This window comes from Vicia villosa, linkage group LG2 (genome assembly GCF_029867415.1).
Source record: "Vicia villosa cultivar HV-30 ecotype Madison, WI linkage group LG2, Vvil1.0, whole genome shotgun sequence".
Taxonomy (NCBI): Eukaryota; Viridiplantae; Streptophyta; class Magnoliopsida; order Fabales; family Fabaceae; genus Vicia; species Vicia villosa.
The window spans coordinates 151,535,945-151,552,457 of NC_081181.1; the positions used below are offsets into that span (position 1 = coordinate 151,535,945).

General features: G+C 34.7%; 2 protein-coding genes across 2 annotated transcripts; both read left to right on the forward strand.

Moving 5' to 3' along the window:
- Nucleotides 1-209: 209 nt before the first annotated feature.
- Nucleotides 210-2,813, forward strand: LOC131647076 (uncharacterized). Its single transcript, XM_058916989.1, has 6 exons — nt 210-565; nt 652-794; nt 872-1,184; nt 1,377-1,492; nt 1,568-1,820; nt 2,600-2,813. The coding sequence occupies exons 1-6, from the start codon at nt 312-314 to the stop codon at nt 2,766-2,768; spliced, it is 1,248 nt and encodes a 415-aa protein (XP_058772972.1). The 5' UTR covers nt 210-311; the 3' UTR covers nt 2,769-2,813.
- A 7,779-nt stretch (nt 2,814-10,592) lies between these two features.
- LOC131652479 (protein PAM71, chloroplastic) lies at nt 10,593-15,813 on the forward strand. The gene is made up of 11 exons (XM_058922336.1): nt 10,593-10,905; nt 10,979-11,224; nt 12,166-12,219; nt 12,429-12,490; nt 12,897-12,965; nt 13,432-13,483; nt 13,697-13,771; nt 13,900-14,029; nt 14,356-14,426; nt 15,014-15,061; nt 15,565-15,813. The coding sequence occupies exons 1-11, from the start codon at nt 10,720-10,722 to the stop codon at nt 15,634-15,636; spliced, it is 1,065 nt and encodes a 354-aa protein (XP_058778319.1). The 5' UTR covers nt 10,593-10,719; the 3' UTR covers nt 15,637-15,813.
- The last annotated feature ends 700 nt before the right edge of the window (nt 15,814-16,513 follow it).

Below are 16,513 nucleotides of genomic sequence, written 5' to 3' on the forward strand. Positions count from 1 at the left end.
TTCGGGTTCGGGTGGTAATTTCGGGTGCGGGTTTGGGTAGTATAAAACCCGCACCCGCGGGCACCCGTTGCCATCCCTAATTAAAAATATTCCGATGATATTTCAAAAGTGCACAATAACTTATTCCATAGAGCTACGTCACGGGAGTCAAAATAAGAGAGTTTTCCAAAAATAATGGAAATTCATGTTTTTTTAGCGGGATTTTTCAAAATTTTCGTCCTCTTTTTATATCGTATTGATTTGGTTACATTTCCGACTACACACACGAAACATTAGGTTTTCGTCTCCACCCACACACCCGAATAGGAAGAATGGCTATGAAATTGACCGAAGGAGCGATAGCAAGAATTTGCAGCAATGATTCCGTCTACTCTTGTGATCCAGAGTTTCATCCGACGTTGCAAGTAATTGGGGTGGAAAGCCGCTGTGTTATGTTGTCTGATGGTTTGAATTCTAATGTCGGATTGCTCGTCGGTAATCTATTCAATCCAGTCTTTATAGAAAAGTTGCAGAAATGGCCTATTATTATACTCACTCATTACAAGTTGAGCAGATCTATGAACAGGTGAGTTTCTTTTGTATATCTCTGAATTTTTTTTATTCCTTTGCTCACCAAATTTGTTGAGTTATAATTTGAATATTTACAAATAGGGTTATTTTCATTCTCGAGTGTGATGTTGTACTGGACAATTGTGGTTTAATCGGAGAACCTGTTCCACTACCCAATAATGCTCCTTCGCAATCAGACTTGGACTACTTTATCTCTAAGTTTTCTGATCTTAAGTTGTCTCAGGGTAAGTTTTCTGATCTTAAAGTCTAATTGATTTCATTTGTATTATTTTAGCACTTGAGGAATGTTTTTTTTAATCAGAGACGAAGCCAGCACTGAGTGAAGGGGTCATAGAAATAATGTGCAATGACAATTTATCTCGTGCCTATGAGTTTAAGCCAATCGTGCTACAAGGCTCCAAAATTTGGTGCGACACCGTTACCTGTCTCTCGGATGGTAAGCATTGTATTCTTGCAGTGTCCCCCACTGATTTGGCAGATGAGTTGATGCATAATTATAATGTTGACATACTCTCTAGTGGTTTCAAAGATAAGTTGCTCCCTACCCCAAATTTGAACCGTACCTCCTTTGTTCTACTCACTAACTATAAGTTGCACGAATGTGATGGTCACAAGTGAGTTTGTTCTCTCTCTCTCTCTGTGAATTTATAGTTTATTTTCTAGTGACAACTTCTCTCACTAACTATAAGTTGGGTAATGGGGATTTCAATTTAGTCATTATTTGTCTAGTTGACATTTTGGGGTTTTTGGATTTTATATCTTTACTCACCAAATGAATTTATTTTATTTTTTCTATTTTTTAACAGGTTTATTGTCATCTATAACTTTCGTTACCTTAAGGATGCTAAGGACCATTATCTTGTTTATGTTGACCCAATACACCCTTTTGGTCGTCACTCACATAACCCCGTCCCAAAAATTCGTGAGTTTTTTACCCGTCGTCACTTCCATTCTATTCCTCAAGTTTAAATTTCAAATTTACCCTCTCTTTCTGCAGCTTCTACATGGAAACCAGTGAATCTATCGCAAGGGGCGATAGAGAAATTGTTCAGTGATAATTTCTCTTCTTATGAAGGGTTTAAGCCTGTGTTGCAAGTTATCTTGACCTGTAACAACTATCTTCTGTTGTCGGATGGTTTTTATATTAACTATGGACACTTATCTAGTAATTTGAGTGAGCTGAGGCTGCACAATTACTCCATTATTAAAATCACCGACTACTCTGTGGATCTAAATACTAAATCACGAAGGTGAGTTTGTTTTGTTTTGTTGTCTATGGCTCTGTTTGGTAAAAATAGCGGTTGACTGATAAGCTAGCTGATAGCTGATAGCTGATAGCTGATAGCTGATAGCTGATAGCTGATAGCTGATAGCTGATAGCTGATAGCTGATAGCTGATAGCTGATAGCTTATGGCTGATGGCTGATGACTGATAGCTTATAGCTTATAACTGATGACTGATAACTTATAGCTGATAAGCTGATTGAAGTGTTTGGTAAAATTAGCGGTTAAACTAGCTGATTAATTAAAATGACATAAAGGACATTTAATATATAATTATTTTATTTTAAATTAAAATAAATTATAGAGGGTAAAAATGAATTTTAGTTAAAATAATAAGGGTAAAAATGGAAGAAAAAATAATAAGCTATAAGCTATAAGTTAAAACGCTATTTGAAATAGCGTCTGAAAAATAAACTATAAGTTAGTAAAATAAGCTATAAGCTCGTAATGAAATGACCGTTACCAAACAAGTCTTTTATTGTTATATGAGCTTATAAGCTATAAGCTATAAGACATAAGCTCAAAAAGTGGCATGCCAAACAGACCCTATATGTGAAATAAAAGATGACATGCTTATTAGTCTTCAATTATGTTAAGAGTGAAATGATTTTCTTATTTATTACCATTTGGTTTTCAATTGTGTGAGTGAAATTTCTGGATTGTGGGTGCTTTATTTTACATAAAAAAATTGTTTGATGATGGCTTACCATTTGGTTTTCTGATTTATTATTATTATTGTAAACAGGATTTTTACAATCCTTTCCCTAGATGTCATACTGCCGGATTGTTGTCCGATCGGAGAACCTACCATCTGCTGTCAGCTAAGCGACATGTTTGAAAGTCCTGACATGATTGAAAGTCCTGCCATGTACCATGTATCCAAGAAAAGCACTTTCTATATATGCTTGAAATAGATAATTAGTTTACTAGGAATTTGATAAAACTGATGGAATCAAGTGAAGTGGTAAACAATTATACTAATATTGTTTAGATTTATAAATAATGAATTATAACTTATTATTTTGTGTTCTATTAGATTATAAAAAATGTTCTAACTTGCATTCCCTTTTTCATTTAGAGTGTATGTAATGAACTAACAAGACACTTTCTATTTTATACAATCAATCATTTGTTAGATAGGAGTATGTTACAGCATTTTTCTCTAAGGTAGTTAGGAATTAGGATCATGCAACTATAGGCTCTTATATTAATTGAATATTTTTACTCAGACAATAACAAAGTTCCATATTATTTAATTGGCGTCAAGAATAGACACACGTTAACTTTTTATTTCCATTACAATTTTTAACTTCAAAGGACAAAACACACCAGCCTAAAATTATTTAACCCTTTGGTTGTCAATCTGTTCCACCGCTGCCACCTTGTTGTCTCAGGCAACCACGCAACCACTACTTTTCTATTATGGCCCTTGTTTTCTTGTCCAAGTCGTTAACCGTTTTTTCTACTCCGGCAACCCCTACCTTTCTACTATGTTTTTTGTTTCCTTATCGTTTCAAGCCAATTTAAACTGTAAATATTAGGCATACTCTATGTGATATTATGAATGTATATGGATTCAGAACTAATGTATATGGAATCTGAACTATAAGTAATCTTGTTACATACAGGATTTAAAATTATGCAATGAAGTATATTGATTAGGAGTTTTGCAATAAAATCTCCAATGCAGACTACTTGTTCTGGTTTTGACTTGTACTGGAGGCCAAATACAATTAGAAAGTAAGGATGTATACTATGCAAATTTGACTCAAAAGAGAGCATGGAGTTACAACTGAAACAGAAGATTGAAACAAAAAATGAAAGTTTAATGAAGCGGGTTATTATTTTGTGAATTTTCAATACTTGTTAAATGAAATGAATTATTAAGTTTTGTAATATAATGAAGCAGGTTATGCTGCCAATACTTGTTAATTGTTAAGTGAAATGAATTTTCAATACTTGCATTACTATGTCATGTTGATTAAGTATTATTAGGTTGTCAAAAGTTTAAACAAACTTTTATCAATTAGCTTGAACCAAGTGAATTGTTATCTTACTGCTATCTTGCACTGATTTAGCCTAGACAACCAAGTTTCATTTGACAAACTAAATCAGTAGTTCATGTTGTAAAATTATCTTTTATAAATTGACAACGCCATTTTTTTTATTAAGAAAATAACAACTTATATTACATAGAAAATATTTGAGCTTTATACAAGTCACTTTCTATTTTATACAATCAATCATTGTTATAACACTTAAATTACATAGAATATGCATTATTGAGCTACTTTGTCCTTAATCACTTTACAATTGAACTATATTTTGTTCTACATTATATTCTAAAACAACTTTTAAAACAAATCAACCGAGATAGGTTCAAAATCTGCATTAGAGTCTTTGATGCCTATCTTTCTTAAAAAAACCAAGATGACTTCAGTTTTGGGTAATGATTTTTCTGGCTTCGTGCATGCATCTTTTTCTTTATGTTGTCATTAGCTTTGTGGTTTCCCCGTGTTAACATAGAAGCATGGCAATCTCAAACAGCAAAAACTCAATTGCAACTTTACCATAATAATGTCTTGTTTATTATAACTAATTCTGCAAAGGAAAAAGCATAAACAATTATATCAGAACAATAAGCTTCATTGTACACAAAACGTGAAATAAAGTAGATCAGATTTTAGTAGCAATAACAAAAATCTAAGAGAAAAAGTACACCAAAATTTTCACTTATCAGTTCAATTTTGACCATAACGAATTGAAATCACTATCATTTATGTCACCGAATGACAAGAGAAAGAATTATACATTCTACCACCTAAGAGTGAATTTGACAAAGAACTGGATTTGTTTATCAATCCCTCATTAGATGAAGTATTTATAAATTTGATTGACACTTGAATGAATATATTATGTATAGTCTCTGATGCAAAAAAATGGCTTAAGACTCAAAAAATTTATTCTAAAACTTTTAATTAGATAATATCTTAATAAAAGTAATTAAAAAAATTAAATATCTTAATAAACTTAATTAAAATATTAAATATTAATTAATTATGTACAAAATTATTAATAATTAATAGATTAATCTAGGAGGACCAAAATATAGTAAGTATAAAACTCAAAAATATTAATAATAAATAAATAAACAAATCTTTATTTAAAGATGTTTCCCGATCTTAAGCTAAGCATGAAAAATGCTATCTTGAAGTTGTGAGATATTGGATCGAACTCTAGTATTATCGAAGGGTAGCTTCTTGGTTCGACAGAGTTAAGCATGAAGTCGAAGGATTGTTCACATGCTGGTGTCGAAGTGTGCATGCTGTAGTCGAAGATGGGTCTAGCATGCAGATGTCGAAGATGCTAGGGTTGTTAGCATGTTAAATTAGGTTTTAGTATTTAAACCCTAATTTGTTAAGTTAGCTTGTTCATTAAGTTGGCTTGTGTAATGGGCCTTGCTGAAAAAGCCCATTAGTTAGTATGTTAGGTTTTATTATAAATAGCATACTAGTCTCTCATCATTGCTAAGCTGCAAATCCTAATTTAGGGTGAGAGAGGTTATTTGTTATTCTTGTAAACTTGTAATCTTGTTGTAAGAGAAAGTGAAAGAATAGCAGTTATAACCAATTCTTGTGTTCCTCTTCTTCCTTGTCCTTTATTCTTCCTTGTTTTATACTTTGTTCTTGGCATTGAATTCACAACAAATTGGTGCGGTGAGCGTGGAGAAGATGCCTTCAACAAAGTATGAGATTGAAAAGTTCACCGGAGTGAATGATTTCGGTCTGTGGCGCTTGAAGATGAAAGCCCTACTGGTTCAGCAGGGTTGTTTGGAAGCGTTGAAGGGAGAGGCAGCCATGAATGCAGAATTGACGGCAGCGAAGAAGACGAATATGATCGAGAAAGCACACAACGCAATTTTGTTGAGCCTTGGTGATAAGGTTCTCCGGCAGGTATCAAAGGAGACGACGGCATCAGGGTTATGGGTGAAACTTGAAAGTTTGTATATGACCAAATCGCTGGTAAATCGACTCTACCTGAAGCAAGCTTTGTATTCATTCAAGATGATTGAAGACAAAGTATTGGCTGAGCAGTTGGATATGTTCAACAAGCTGATTCTTGATCTTGAAAATATTGATGTGAAGATCGATGATGAAGATCAAGCGCTGTTACTATTGTGTTCTTTGCCTCGATCACATGCTCACTTCAAAGAAACTCTCTTGTATGGAAGGGAGTCCCTGTTGTTGAAGAAGTTCAATCAGCCTTGTACTCTAAGGACTTGAATGAACGAAAGGAGCATAAACCTTCGACTGTTGGCGAAGGTTTGGCCGTTAAAGGAAAACTCTTACGAAAGGATGGTAAGTTCGACAAGAAGAAAGGCAAAAGCCAGTCGAAGACTTATAGTGGCGAAGCATCTGGCATTCGATGCTACCATTGTAAGAAGGAGGGTCACACAAGAAAGGTGTGCCCTGAACGCTTGAAATATCATGGAGGTAAGGATAATGGAAATGCTGCCATTGTTCAAGATGACTTCGAATCATCTGATGTTCTTGTGGTTTCAAGCAGTGACTCTAAGAAGGAGTGGATTATGGATTCAGGTTGCACTTGGCACATGACTCCAAACAAAGACTTGTTCGAGGAATTATGTGATCAAGATGGTGGATCAGTATTGCTGGGAAACAACAAGGCTTGCAAGATTGTAGGTGTTGGATCTGTGAGATTCAAGCTCCATGATGAGTCAATAAGGTTGTTGACTGAAGTCAGGTATGTTCCTGATTTGAAGAGAAATCTGCTTTCTCTTGGTGAATTCGACAAGAAAGGATATGTTTTCCAAGGAGAAAAATATCCTAAGAGTCATGAAGGGTTCGAAGGAAGTCTTGAGAGGCGTGAAGAAACAAGGCTTGTATACCCTTGAGGCTGAAGTTGTAAGTGGTTCGACAAATGTTGCATCCACGAAACCTTTGTCGAAAACAGAAATCTGGCACATGAGATTGGGCCATGTCAGTGAAAGGGGTCTGGTTGAATTAGGGAAACAAAATCTGCTTGGTGGAGACAAAGTCGAAAAGCTGAAGTTTTGTGAACCCTGTGTACTTGGAAAATCTCGCAGAGTGAAGTTCAACAAAGGCAAACAAAGAACACATGGATCCCTTGATTACATCCATGCTGATCTTTGGGGGCCTGCAAGGTGTCCATCACATTCAGGAGCAAGGTATTTTCTATCCATAGTAGATGATTATTCCAGAAAATTATGGGTATTCATCCAGAAGACTAAGGATGAAACTTTTGAGAATTTCAAAAGATGGAAGACTCTGGTTGAAAATCAGACTGGCAGAAAGGTCAAGAGGTTGAGAACCGACAATGGCCTTGAATTTTGCAATGAGGCATTCGACAGTTTTTGTGCTGCCTTTGGTATTGCAAGGCATAGAACTACTGCAGGTACTCCACAACAAAATGGTTTGGTTGAAAGGTTTAATCGAACTATTTTGGAGAGAGTCAGATGCATGTTGACCAGTGCGGGGTTAACAAAGGTGTTCTGGGCTGAGGCTGTTTCGACAACAACATATCTGATAAACAGATGTCCTTCGACAACGTTAGATATGAAGACACCTGAAGAAGTTTGGTCGGGACATCCACCAGATCTCGACAAACTGAGAGTATTTGGCTGCGTAGCCTATGCTCACATTAGGCAAGACAAGGTCGAACCTAGAGCTCTGAAATGCATGTTCATGGGATACCCTGAAGGAGTCAAAGCTTATAGGCTATGGTGCCTAGAGCCAGGTCACAGGAGGTGTATCACCAGTCGAGATGTAGTTTTCAATGAAGCTGAAATGGCTTTTAAGAAAACTGATGATGTTGGTCGAAGTACAGAAACATCTGACGAAGAGCTGGAACAGGTAGAGATTCCTGTTGAGGTGGAGCATGTTGATGTTGAATTGCATATCCCAGATGAAGTCGAAGAAGAAGCAGAAGATGCTGAAGTTGAGGAAACTGACGATGACTACCTATTGTCGAGAGATAGGTCGAGAAGAGTCATCAAGCCACCTCAGAGACTTGGATATGCAGATCTTATAGCTTATGCCTTAATCTCTGCAAGTGAGGTTCTAGACGAAGAACCTAGAGACTATAAGGAAGTTATGAGGAGTCGAAATAAGACTGAATGGCTGAAGGCCATGGATGATGAGATAAAATCTCTTCATGATAATCATACCTGGGAACTGATCAAGAAACCTGCTGGGGCAAGGTTAGTCAGCTGTAAATGGATTTTCAAAGTTAAAGAAGGAATTGAAGGAGTGACGTCGAAAAGATACAAGGCAAGGTTAGTTGCAAGGGGTTTCACTCAGAAAGAAGGTGTCGACTTCAATGATGTGTTTTCTCCTGTTGTGAAGCATAGGTCCATTCGAATGTTGCTTGCCATGGTGGCACAGTTCGATCTTGAACTAGAACAGATGGATGTGAAGACTGCGTTCTTGTATGGTGATTTAGATGAAACGATCCTAATGAGGCAACCTGAAGGGTATGTCGAAAAGGGGAAGGAAGATTATGTGTGCAAGTTACAGAGATCTTTGTATGGGCTGAAACAATCTCCTCGACAGTGGAATAGGAGATTCGACAAGTTCATGGCACGCATAAGTTTCATTAGAAGTCAGTTCGACCACTGCGTTTACTTCAGATTTCGATCTGGTAATTCATTTGTTATTTTGTTGCTTTATGTGGATGATATTCTCATAGCAAGCAACAATGTTGAAGATGTGACGAGGGTGAAGGCTGAACTCAATAAGGAGTTCGATATGAAGGATCTGGGAGCTGCTTCCAGGATTCTTGGAATTGACATTCGAAGAGATAGAAAGAAGTCGAAGTTATGCTTATCTCAAAAGGCATATCTACGGAAGATTCTTGAAAAGTTTGGTATGTCAAATTCGAAGCCAGTTGTGACTCCAACAAACCCTCAATTCAAGCTGAGTATTGATCAGTGTCCCAGTACTGATGTCGAAAGAGCCTATATGAATAGCATTCCGTATGCTAATATAGTTGGTTCTTTGATGTATGCTATGGTTTGTACTAGACCCGACATAGCTTACGCAGTCAGTCTTGTAAGCAGGTACATGGCGAATCCTGGAAAGGCTCACTGGCAAGCATTGAAGTGGATTTTAAGGTACATAAATGGGTCTCTGAATAGAGTCCTAATTTATGGTGGAGCCTTGGGTGAAGATAGTAAAGCAGTAATAGAAGGATATGTCGACTCTGATTATGCAGGTTGTATGGATTCCAGAAAATCTATTTCTGGATATGTTTTCACTATGTTTGGCACTGCAATTAGTTGGAAAGCAACACTTCAGAAGGTTGTTGCTCTATCAACCACTGAAGCGGAGTATATTGCCCTAACTGAAGCTGTGAAAGAAGCATTGTGGCTTGAAGGTTTTGCGAAGGAGCTGAAACTTCAAGGTCGAGGTATCACTGTTACATGTGATAGTCAAAGTGCAATACACCTGTCGAAGAATTCAGCCTATCATGAGCGAACTAAGCACATTGATGTGAGACTGCATTTCGTCAGAGGAGTAATCGAGCGTGGAGAAGTCCAAGTGCTGAAGGTTTCGACTGAAGACAATGTTGCTGATATGATCACCAAGACATTGCCGAGTTGCAAGTTTTTCCACTGTATGCAGTTGATAAAGCTGCATGAAGAAAGCTAGTTTGTTCCTTGACGTTGTAGAGTTAGGTCCAAGGTGGAGATTTGTGAGATATTGGATCGAACTCTAGTATTATCGAAGGGTAGCTTCTTGGTTCGACAGTTCGACAGAGTTAAGCATGAAGTCGAAGGATTGTTCACATGCTGGTGTCGAAGTGTGCATGCTGTAGTCGAAGATGGGTCTAGCATGCAGATGTCGAAGATGCTAGGGTTGTTAGCATGTTAAATTAGGTTTTAGTGTTTAAACCCTAATTTGTTAAGTTAGCTTGTTCATTAAGTTGGCTTGTGTAATGGGCCTTGCTGAAAAAGCCCATTGGTTAGTATGTTAGGTTTTATTATAAATAGCATACTAGTCTCTCATCATTGCTAAGCTGCAAATCCTAATTTAGGGTGAGAGAGGTTATTTGTTATTCTTGTAAACTTGTAATCTTGTTGTAAGAGAAAGTGAAAGAATAGCAGTTATAACCAATTCTTGTGTTCCTCTTCTTCCTTGTCCTTTATTCTTCCTTGTTTTATACTTTGTTCTTGGCATTGAATTCATAACAGAAGTTAATTATAAATTGAATAAAAATTTAAATCATATTTTACTAGTACCATTCACACATAAATTTCATAAATAATAGAGATAATTTGCTATGTATTTTGAGTAAATTTTTTTTTACGAATTTATCACAACTATTTAAAAATATTATTTTATAAATAATTAAAATTTCAATTAAAATTTAAAAAAGTTTGTTAACGTAGATTCAATTGATTTTATGAAAGTATATTTTAGCCACATATATCTTAAAGTGCATTTAATTATTTATTAGTTAAAATTTGTTAAAATACACCTTTATAAACATAAATACACCCACTTATTTATATGAAAGTGTGTTTTAGCATTATACACCTTAAGGTACATTTAATACTTGCTAAAATAACCCTTCATAAAAGTAAATGGATATACGAATCTAAAAGTCACAATTAACTAAGTTGGTACATTACAAATTAAATTTTAAATAATATTTGTACTTATACCTTTTTACATAACAGACCATAAGTATTCATAACTATTTGAGATAACAAGGGGTGAGGTGGTTGGTTAATTGTGGCGCGGGACTTATCCAGAGAAAGAATTATAGCGAACTTCTAAGCATAGCATAGCAGAGTAGAAAGAAACTGAACAAGAATTAGAAATGCAATCACATTATTCACTCCATTCCTTTCCGAAACCATTCCCTATCGCATCATCCTCTTCTTTTATCTTTCGTTCTAACACCATCTTCACTCTCCAATCCTCATCTTTCTCCACCTCACTTCTCTCTTCTCCTCCTCTTCGCTGCAATCTCAATCTACCACCGCGCATTCTAAGGGACACCAAGGTAATTTCCACCACCTATCTCCGTCTTCATTTCATTCCGTTACTCAAATTCACTCTCGTATTCGCATGCATAGGGATTCGCGAGTTCTTCCGATGATTCTAGTGCCGAAAACTCCGATTCTGGATGTCAATTGGCAACACCGATTGTTTCTTCCGATCGTGATAATGGATCTGTTGGACTTGTGAAGTTTATGCTGTTCTTTGCGTTCCTCACAGTTCGAGATTCTTATCCCGCTGCTGCTGCTTCTGAGTTTGCTACTGGTTTGATTTCAATTCCTATATTTGGAGATGTCGGTGACTTAAGCACAGGTTTTGCTTCAGTTAGGAAAATCTCCCTGTTACTTCTGTAATTATAATTACTTACTTTTCATTTTAAGTGAAAAAATCATGAATATGAATATCAGTATACTACTACAAATGATAATGTGGACTCTAGTAATTATCGGTAGTAGTCTGAAGCACGGACACCGATGATACTGACACGGCAACATGACTAACAATTTGAAAAAAATTAATAAATTAAACGTAATCATAAGTCTCGGAGTCGGTATCCAACACGGACACGTACCGTCACAATTTTAAAAGCAGTTTGAATTGACTTATTTTAGTTTATGTTCTAACATTAACACTTGTGGGACTGTTTCGAAGAGCTTACTAAAAGAGCATATGACATGTCCATAAGTTGTTTTTGGCTTATTTTCACAAAGTCTTCAGAATAGGCAATGAAAACAGCTTAACTTATGTAAAAATAGTCAAATTTTCTGTTATTATCATAGAAATATTTTATATATAAGCACTTATATGATAAAAGTTTATGTTATATGAGCCTGTTTGGATCAACTTATATGAGTTTATCTAATCACACAAGTTTTATGACACTTAGGGAGAATTTGTGAAAACAACTTATGACCTTTTTCATTTATTTTTCAGCTTATTTTCATGCTCTTCAAGATAGCTCATGAAAACATCTTAGAGCAGATACCAAAGCAATTTAACTTAATTTTATCTTGTTGTAAAAATAGCTTAAGTAGGCTTATACAGAAGCACTTGTGCTATAAGCTGCAAATAAGTTTTTTATCCAAATAAGACTTAAGTATACACACTTTATTATGTTATTATCTAAAGAGATTATGAACATTTAAAAAAAATCTTAACATGGACTATATTGTACTTTTACTATTACATGTAAGAGTAATTTGACATAAATTGCCTCGCTATACAAAGACTAATCTAGTTCTTCTTGTTTTGTGCGCTATTACAGGCTTTTTTGCTGATATTTTTCTCTGAACTGGGAGACAAGACCTTTTTCATTGCAGTGAGTGCTCATAAATCACTAGTTCATTTTCATCCTTTTCAAACCAAATACAAAATAATGAAGAAAGGAATTTGTGATATTAAATAATGATAACCTCCTTTCTGCTAAGATTTATTCAAAGAGTGTGGTTACTGATGAAATAAAATGAAGGGGCAAAGGCGTAAAGCTCTGTAAATAAGTTTGATCTGGTTGTTTGATGTTTTATGCAGGCACTGTTAGCAGCTAGGAATTCAGCTGGTGTTGTTTTCGTCGGGACATTCGGTGCACTTGCGTATGTTTTAATGTTTCATGTGATTTAGATGCCATTGCATTTAGTTCTTTGTTTCAAAGGTGTTTTTCATGATTACTCACAATGCTCTATAAGTTGATGCAATGCAAGCAATTATGGTTAAAATATTTTCACAACTTAGAACACTGAAACTGGCTAATCAAAATTCTTCAGAGTAAGCTAGTGGACAATATCAATAGATTTCAATGGTTTTCTTCTCATATTTACTGAAACTTAGACAAGGGATGCATTTGAACAATATTCTTCAGGCTTATGTTGTGTCTAGAAGTCAACATTTACATTCAGTACCACTTTTATGAATGCTAATCATTGTGTACAGTGTATTTATTTATGTGATGCAACAATCTTCAAATCATTGACATTTATATTTTTTTTTTGTTTTTGGCAGGGCAATGACTGTCATATCTGTCGCTCTTGGACGAACATTTCATTATGTTGATGAAATCCTTCCGTTCAGGTTTTTTCTTTATTTCCTTGATTTATTTACCTCTGGTATGAATTGGATATACTCATACAATACAATAAGAAAAGTGAACACGGAGCAATATAATAAACACTGTATCACATGCATGTTTGAAAAGACTCACGATCCCAATATTGTTTTCAATGCCTTTTTAACAACCATAACACAGTTTTATAATAATACATAATCAAATTATTTTGGAACACAATTTTAATCATTTGCAAAAAAAATCGATTTCTTTGTGGTGCAAAGGGGTCTTTAGTTTGACCAAGTTCCGTGTTTCCCAGGAATATTATCAGCTTTTTCAATGCATTCCTTTGGATTTATATTTTAGTGTTTGAAACCATGTAACTTGATAGCATAATCTGATATCTGATCAGACTAATATTTTTAAGAGAAATGATTACTATTTATTAAGAATGTCTTCTCCAGAACTCATCTAATAGGTTACTTTGCACAGGTTTGGACAAACTGATTTACCTATTGATGATATTGCTGCTGTTTGCCTATTGGTAAATTCACCTCCATGTTTATGTAAATGCATTAGTGTATAAGTCATTAGGAATGAGATAGTGGGGAAGGATTAGGATAGTTTATGTGATGTCATTGGTTCAAATCTCACTATTATCATTAGCCCAAAGAATTGCATTAGTGTTTTCTATGGTACACAAATTTATCCTCTATTTATAAATGAAACGCTTGGTTAAGATTTCAGTTGACTTCAGGTGTACTTTGGGGTCTCTACCTTGCTGGATGCCTCGTCTAGTGATGGCCAAAAATCAGACGACGAACAGAAGGAGGTAATATTTGGCATTAGCAGTGTAATGCAGCTGATTTTACTAGTACATTTTTATGCCTGGTTTTTTAATTTCCTTCACTTTGAAATAGTTCACGATGTTTCCTATGCAATGGTTCCTATCTTAACCAGGCAGAGTTGGCAGTTTCTGAATTTTCTGGAAATGGTGCTGGGATAGTAGCTGCTGCTAGCACAATTGCCAGCACTTTTCTCTTAGTATTTGTTGCTGAGTGGGGTGATAAATCATTTTTCTCTACAATTGGTGAGTGCTACTAAAGTTAAAATTTTAGGTCCATAAAACTCATATATATGGACCACTCTTAATTAACATAAGTAATTTTTCTCAACCATAAAAACATCTTGCACCGAAATCCCCATTAAATCAACTAATATATAAATAATTAAATTAAATGTATTGTTATTAACAAAAACTTACTCGTATGCCTGGTTATGATGTCAGTTAATTTGGAAGAGTACAGAATTAGTTTTTAATTTGTCTCAAATTGCAAGACATTCTATGCTGATTTTTTTTCCTGCACTTTAACTCATTCGATGATTCTGAAATATTTTTTTCCTCCTACTGTTTAGCCCTAGCAGCAGCTTCTTCACCCCTGGGAGTCATAGCTGGATCACTGGCCGGTCATGGTGTTGCAACTTTGGTAACTCCCTTTTCAACAATGAATTGATGCAGCTCTTTGAAAGTTACAATAAATGCATTCTTTAAAATTAACACAGTGGTATTTAATTACGCTTCTGGAACAACAAGTACAATTTGGATTTTCCAAAATCACCAGCTAAAGTGCAAAAAAAAAAAAGTTTCAAGTGCTTTATGAACATTCTAAAACATTTTAGTTTCGAAACTGCTTTAAGAGTTCTGGTGAGCTAATTTTTATTCCTAATGACCTATATTTGGTACCCCCAACCAGATCAAAAACAAAACTAAGATGAAAAGAAATCTATATGTGAAAAACCTTAACTATCATGGAAAATTTGATACATATATATTATATTCCTTGAATCAAATCAACTGTCCTTTTCTTTCTTATCGCATATCTTTTTTTTCTAATGACAAATTGTTAGTATATATTTACACTCTTACCAAGACTTGAACCCTGGACCTTCAACTCTTTTTAACCTTTAGCTCAATTGTTTCAAGCTAGTTGAGATACCCTTCCCACCATTTCTTATATGTCATATCTATAAATAACTTTTGGATTTTTTATATTCTCCTATCTTTTATATACAGATAGCCGTACTTGGTGGCACTTTATTGGGGACATTTTTGTCGGAGAAGGTAACTTCTGATTTGTAGCCTCCATTGCTGACATGCTGTAGTTTGTTAGTTTCAACTTCCTGATTTTCTCCATTTAAAAATGAGCCAGAGTTCATAAATTGAGAACTATAGATACATGCTTTCATATCAAGTAGATTCATTGACTAATGTAATCAAATGTGAGATTTTAGACCATGTAATAGAGGTTGAGATGTGTTCTACAAAATTATTTTCTTGAATTGAAGCTGCCTATGGAATACAGGTCATGGAAATTTTCAGCATTGGAATTTCAGTATAAAATATGTGTAGCATCTATGAAATAGCAGCACCATGTTTAAGGTGTCATTAAGAGCAATTTATCATAACCTTATGCATGTTTTAACACTCTGCTGACCAGTGACCATGCTTTACATTCTGTAGATAATACTTGATAGTGCCTTGTGTTTGAAGTAATTTGTGTATCAGTTTGGAACATTATCTTATGGAGCAATGAACTAAAAACAGTATTTTCATTTCTTTTGAAGGTTATTGCCTACGTTGGAGGTGTTCTCTTTCTCGTTTTTGCTGCAGTAACGGTGTTTGAAATTGTCCAGTAGATCTTTCAAGAAGTGCAGTATAAGTTCTATTCAAAGGCAGCAAGAATGTACTGACTTTGTTCATGGCGGATGTAGAGAAAAATACTTAATCATTTGTATAGTTATCTCCTTTCATTGTAATTCTAATAAATTATGTCCAGTTAGTTATTAAAAAATATTATTTTATTTTTAGAGAAATTTTTAACTGGGACATTTTCAATTTTAGCTAGATGATCAATCACATTACACTACTAACACTTAAATAATGTTAAACAGTTCAATAATGTTATGTTAGGTTAGATATCTATATTATAGAACTAACTGTAGATTGAAAGTTTCTATATTTAAATCTAAATTAGTATATTTTTACATAACACATTAATCTTCCCATCTCTTTTGACATATGAAATATGCAATGATATTGTTAAAACAATTGCAAGTCTACTAGAATATAAAGGGAAATGGGTCATCCCATCCCCATTGACATTTAAGAACACAATGAGCCTTTTTTTTCCTAGAGAATTATTCACTAAGGCCTATATCGTATTCACACATCTTGGTAAAAAATTTAAAATACTCTTAAAATCTTTTGGAATCCGACACACACATTAAATACAATTAAAAAAACGTATGGATATTGAAATTCGAACGCGCACCACGATAAATCTAACTTCAGAATCAAGACCAAATCAAAATTAAAAATATGTTAAGAGTTTAAAATTTGGATTCTACTTACGGATATCGAAATCCATACGCTTTAATTTAAACAATTTCCCTTTCGTGTGCATATGTTGCTATCACTGTAACTTATTGTCCGAGATTGTTTATTCATGAATGGCACAGGGTGATCAGATTCAATATGACCTATTTGTATAATGGTTTGAAAAACATAAGTAAA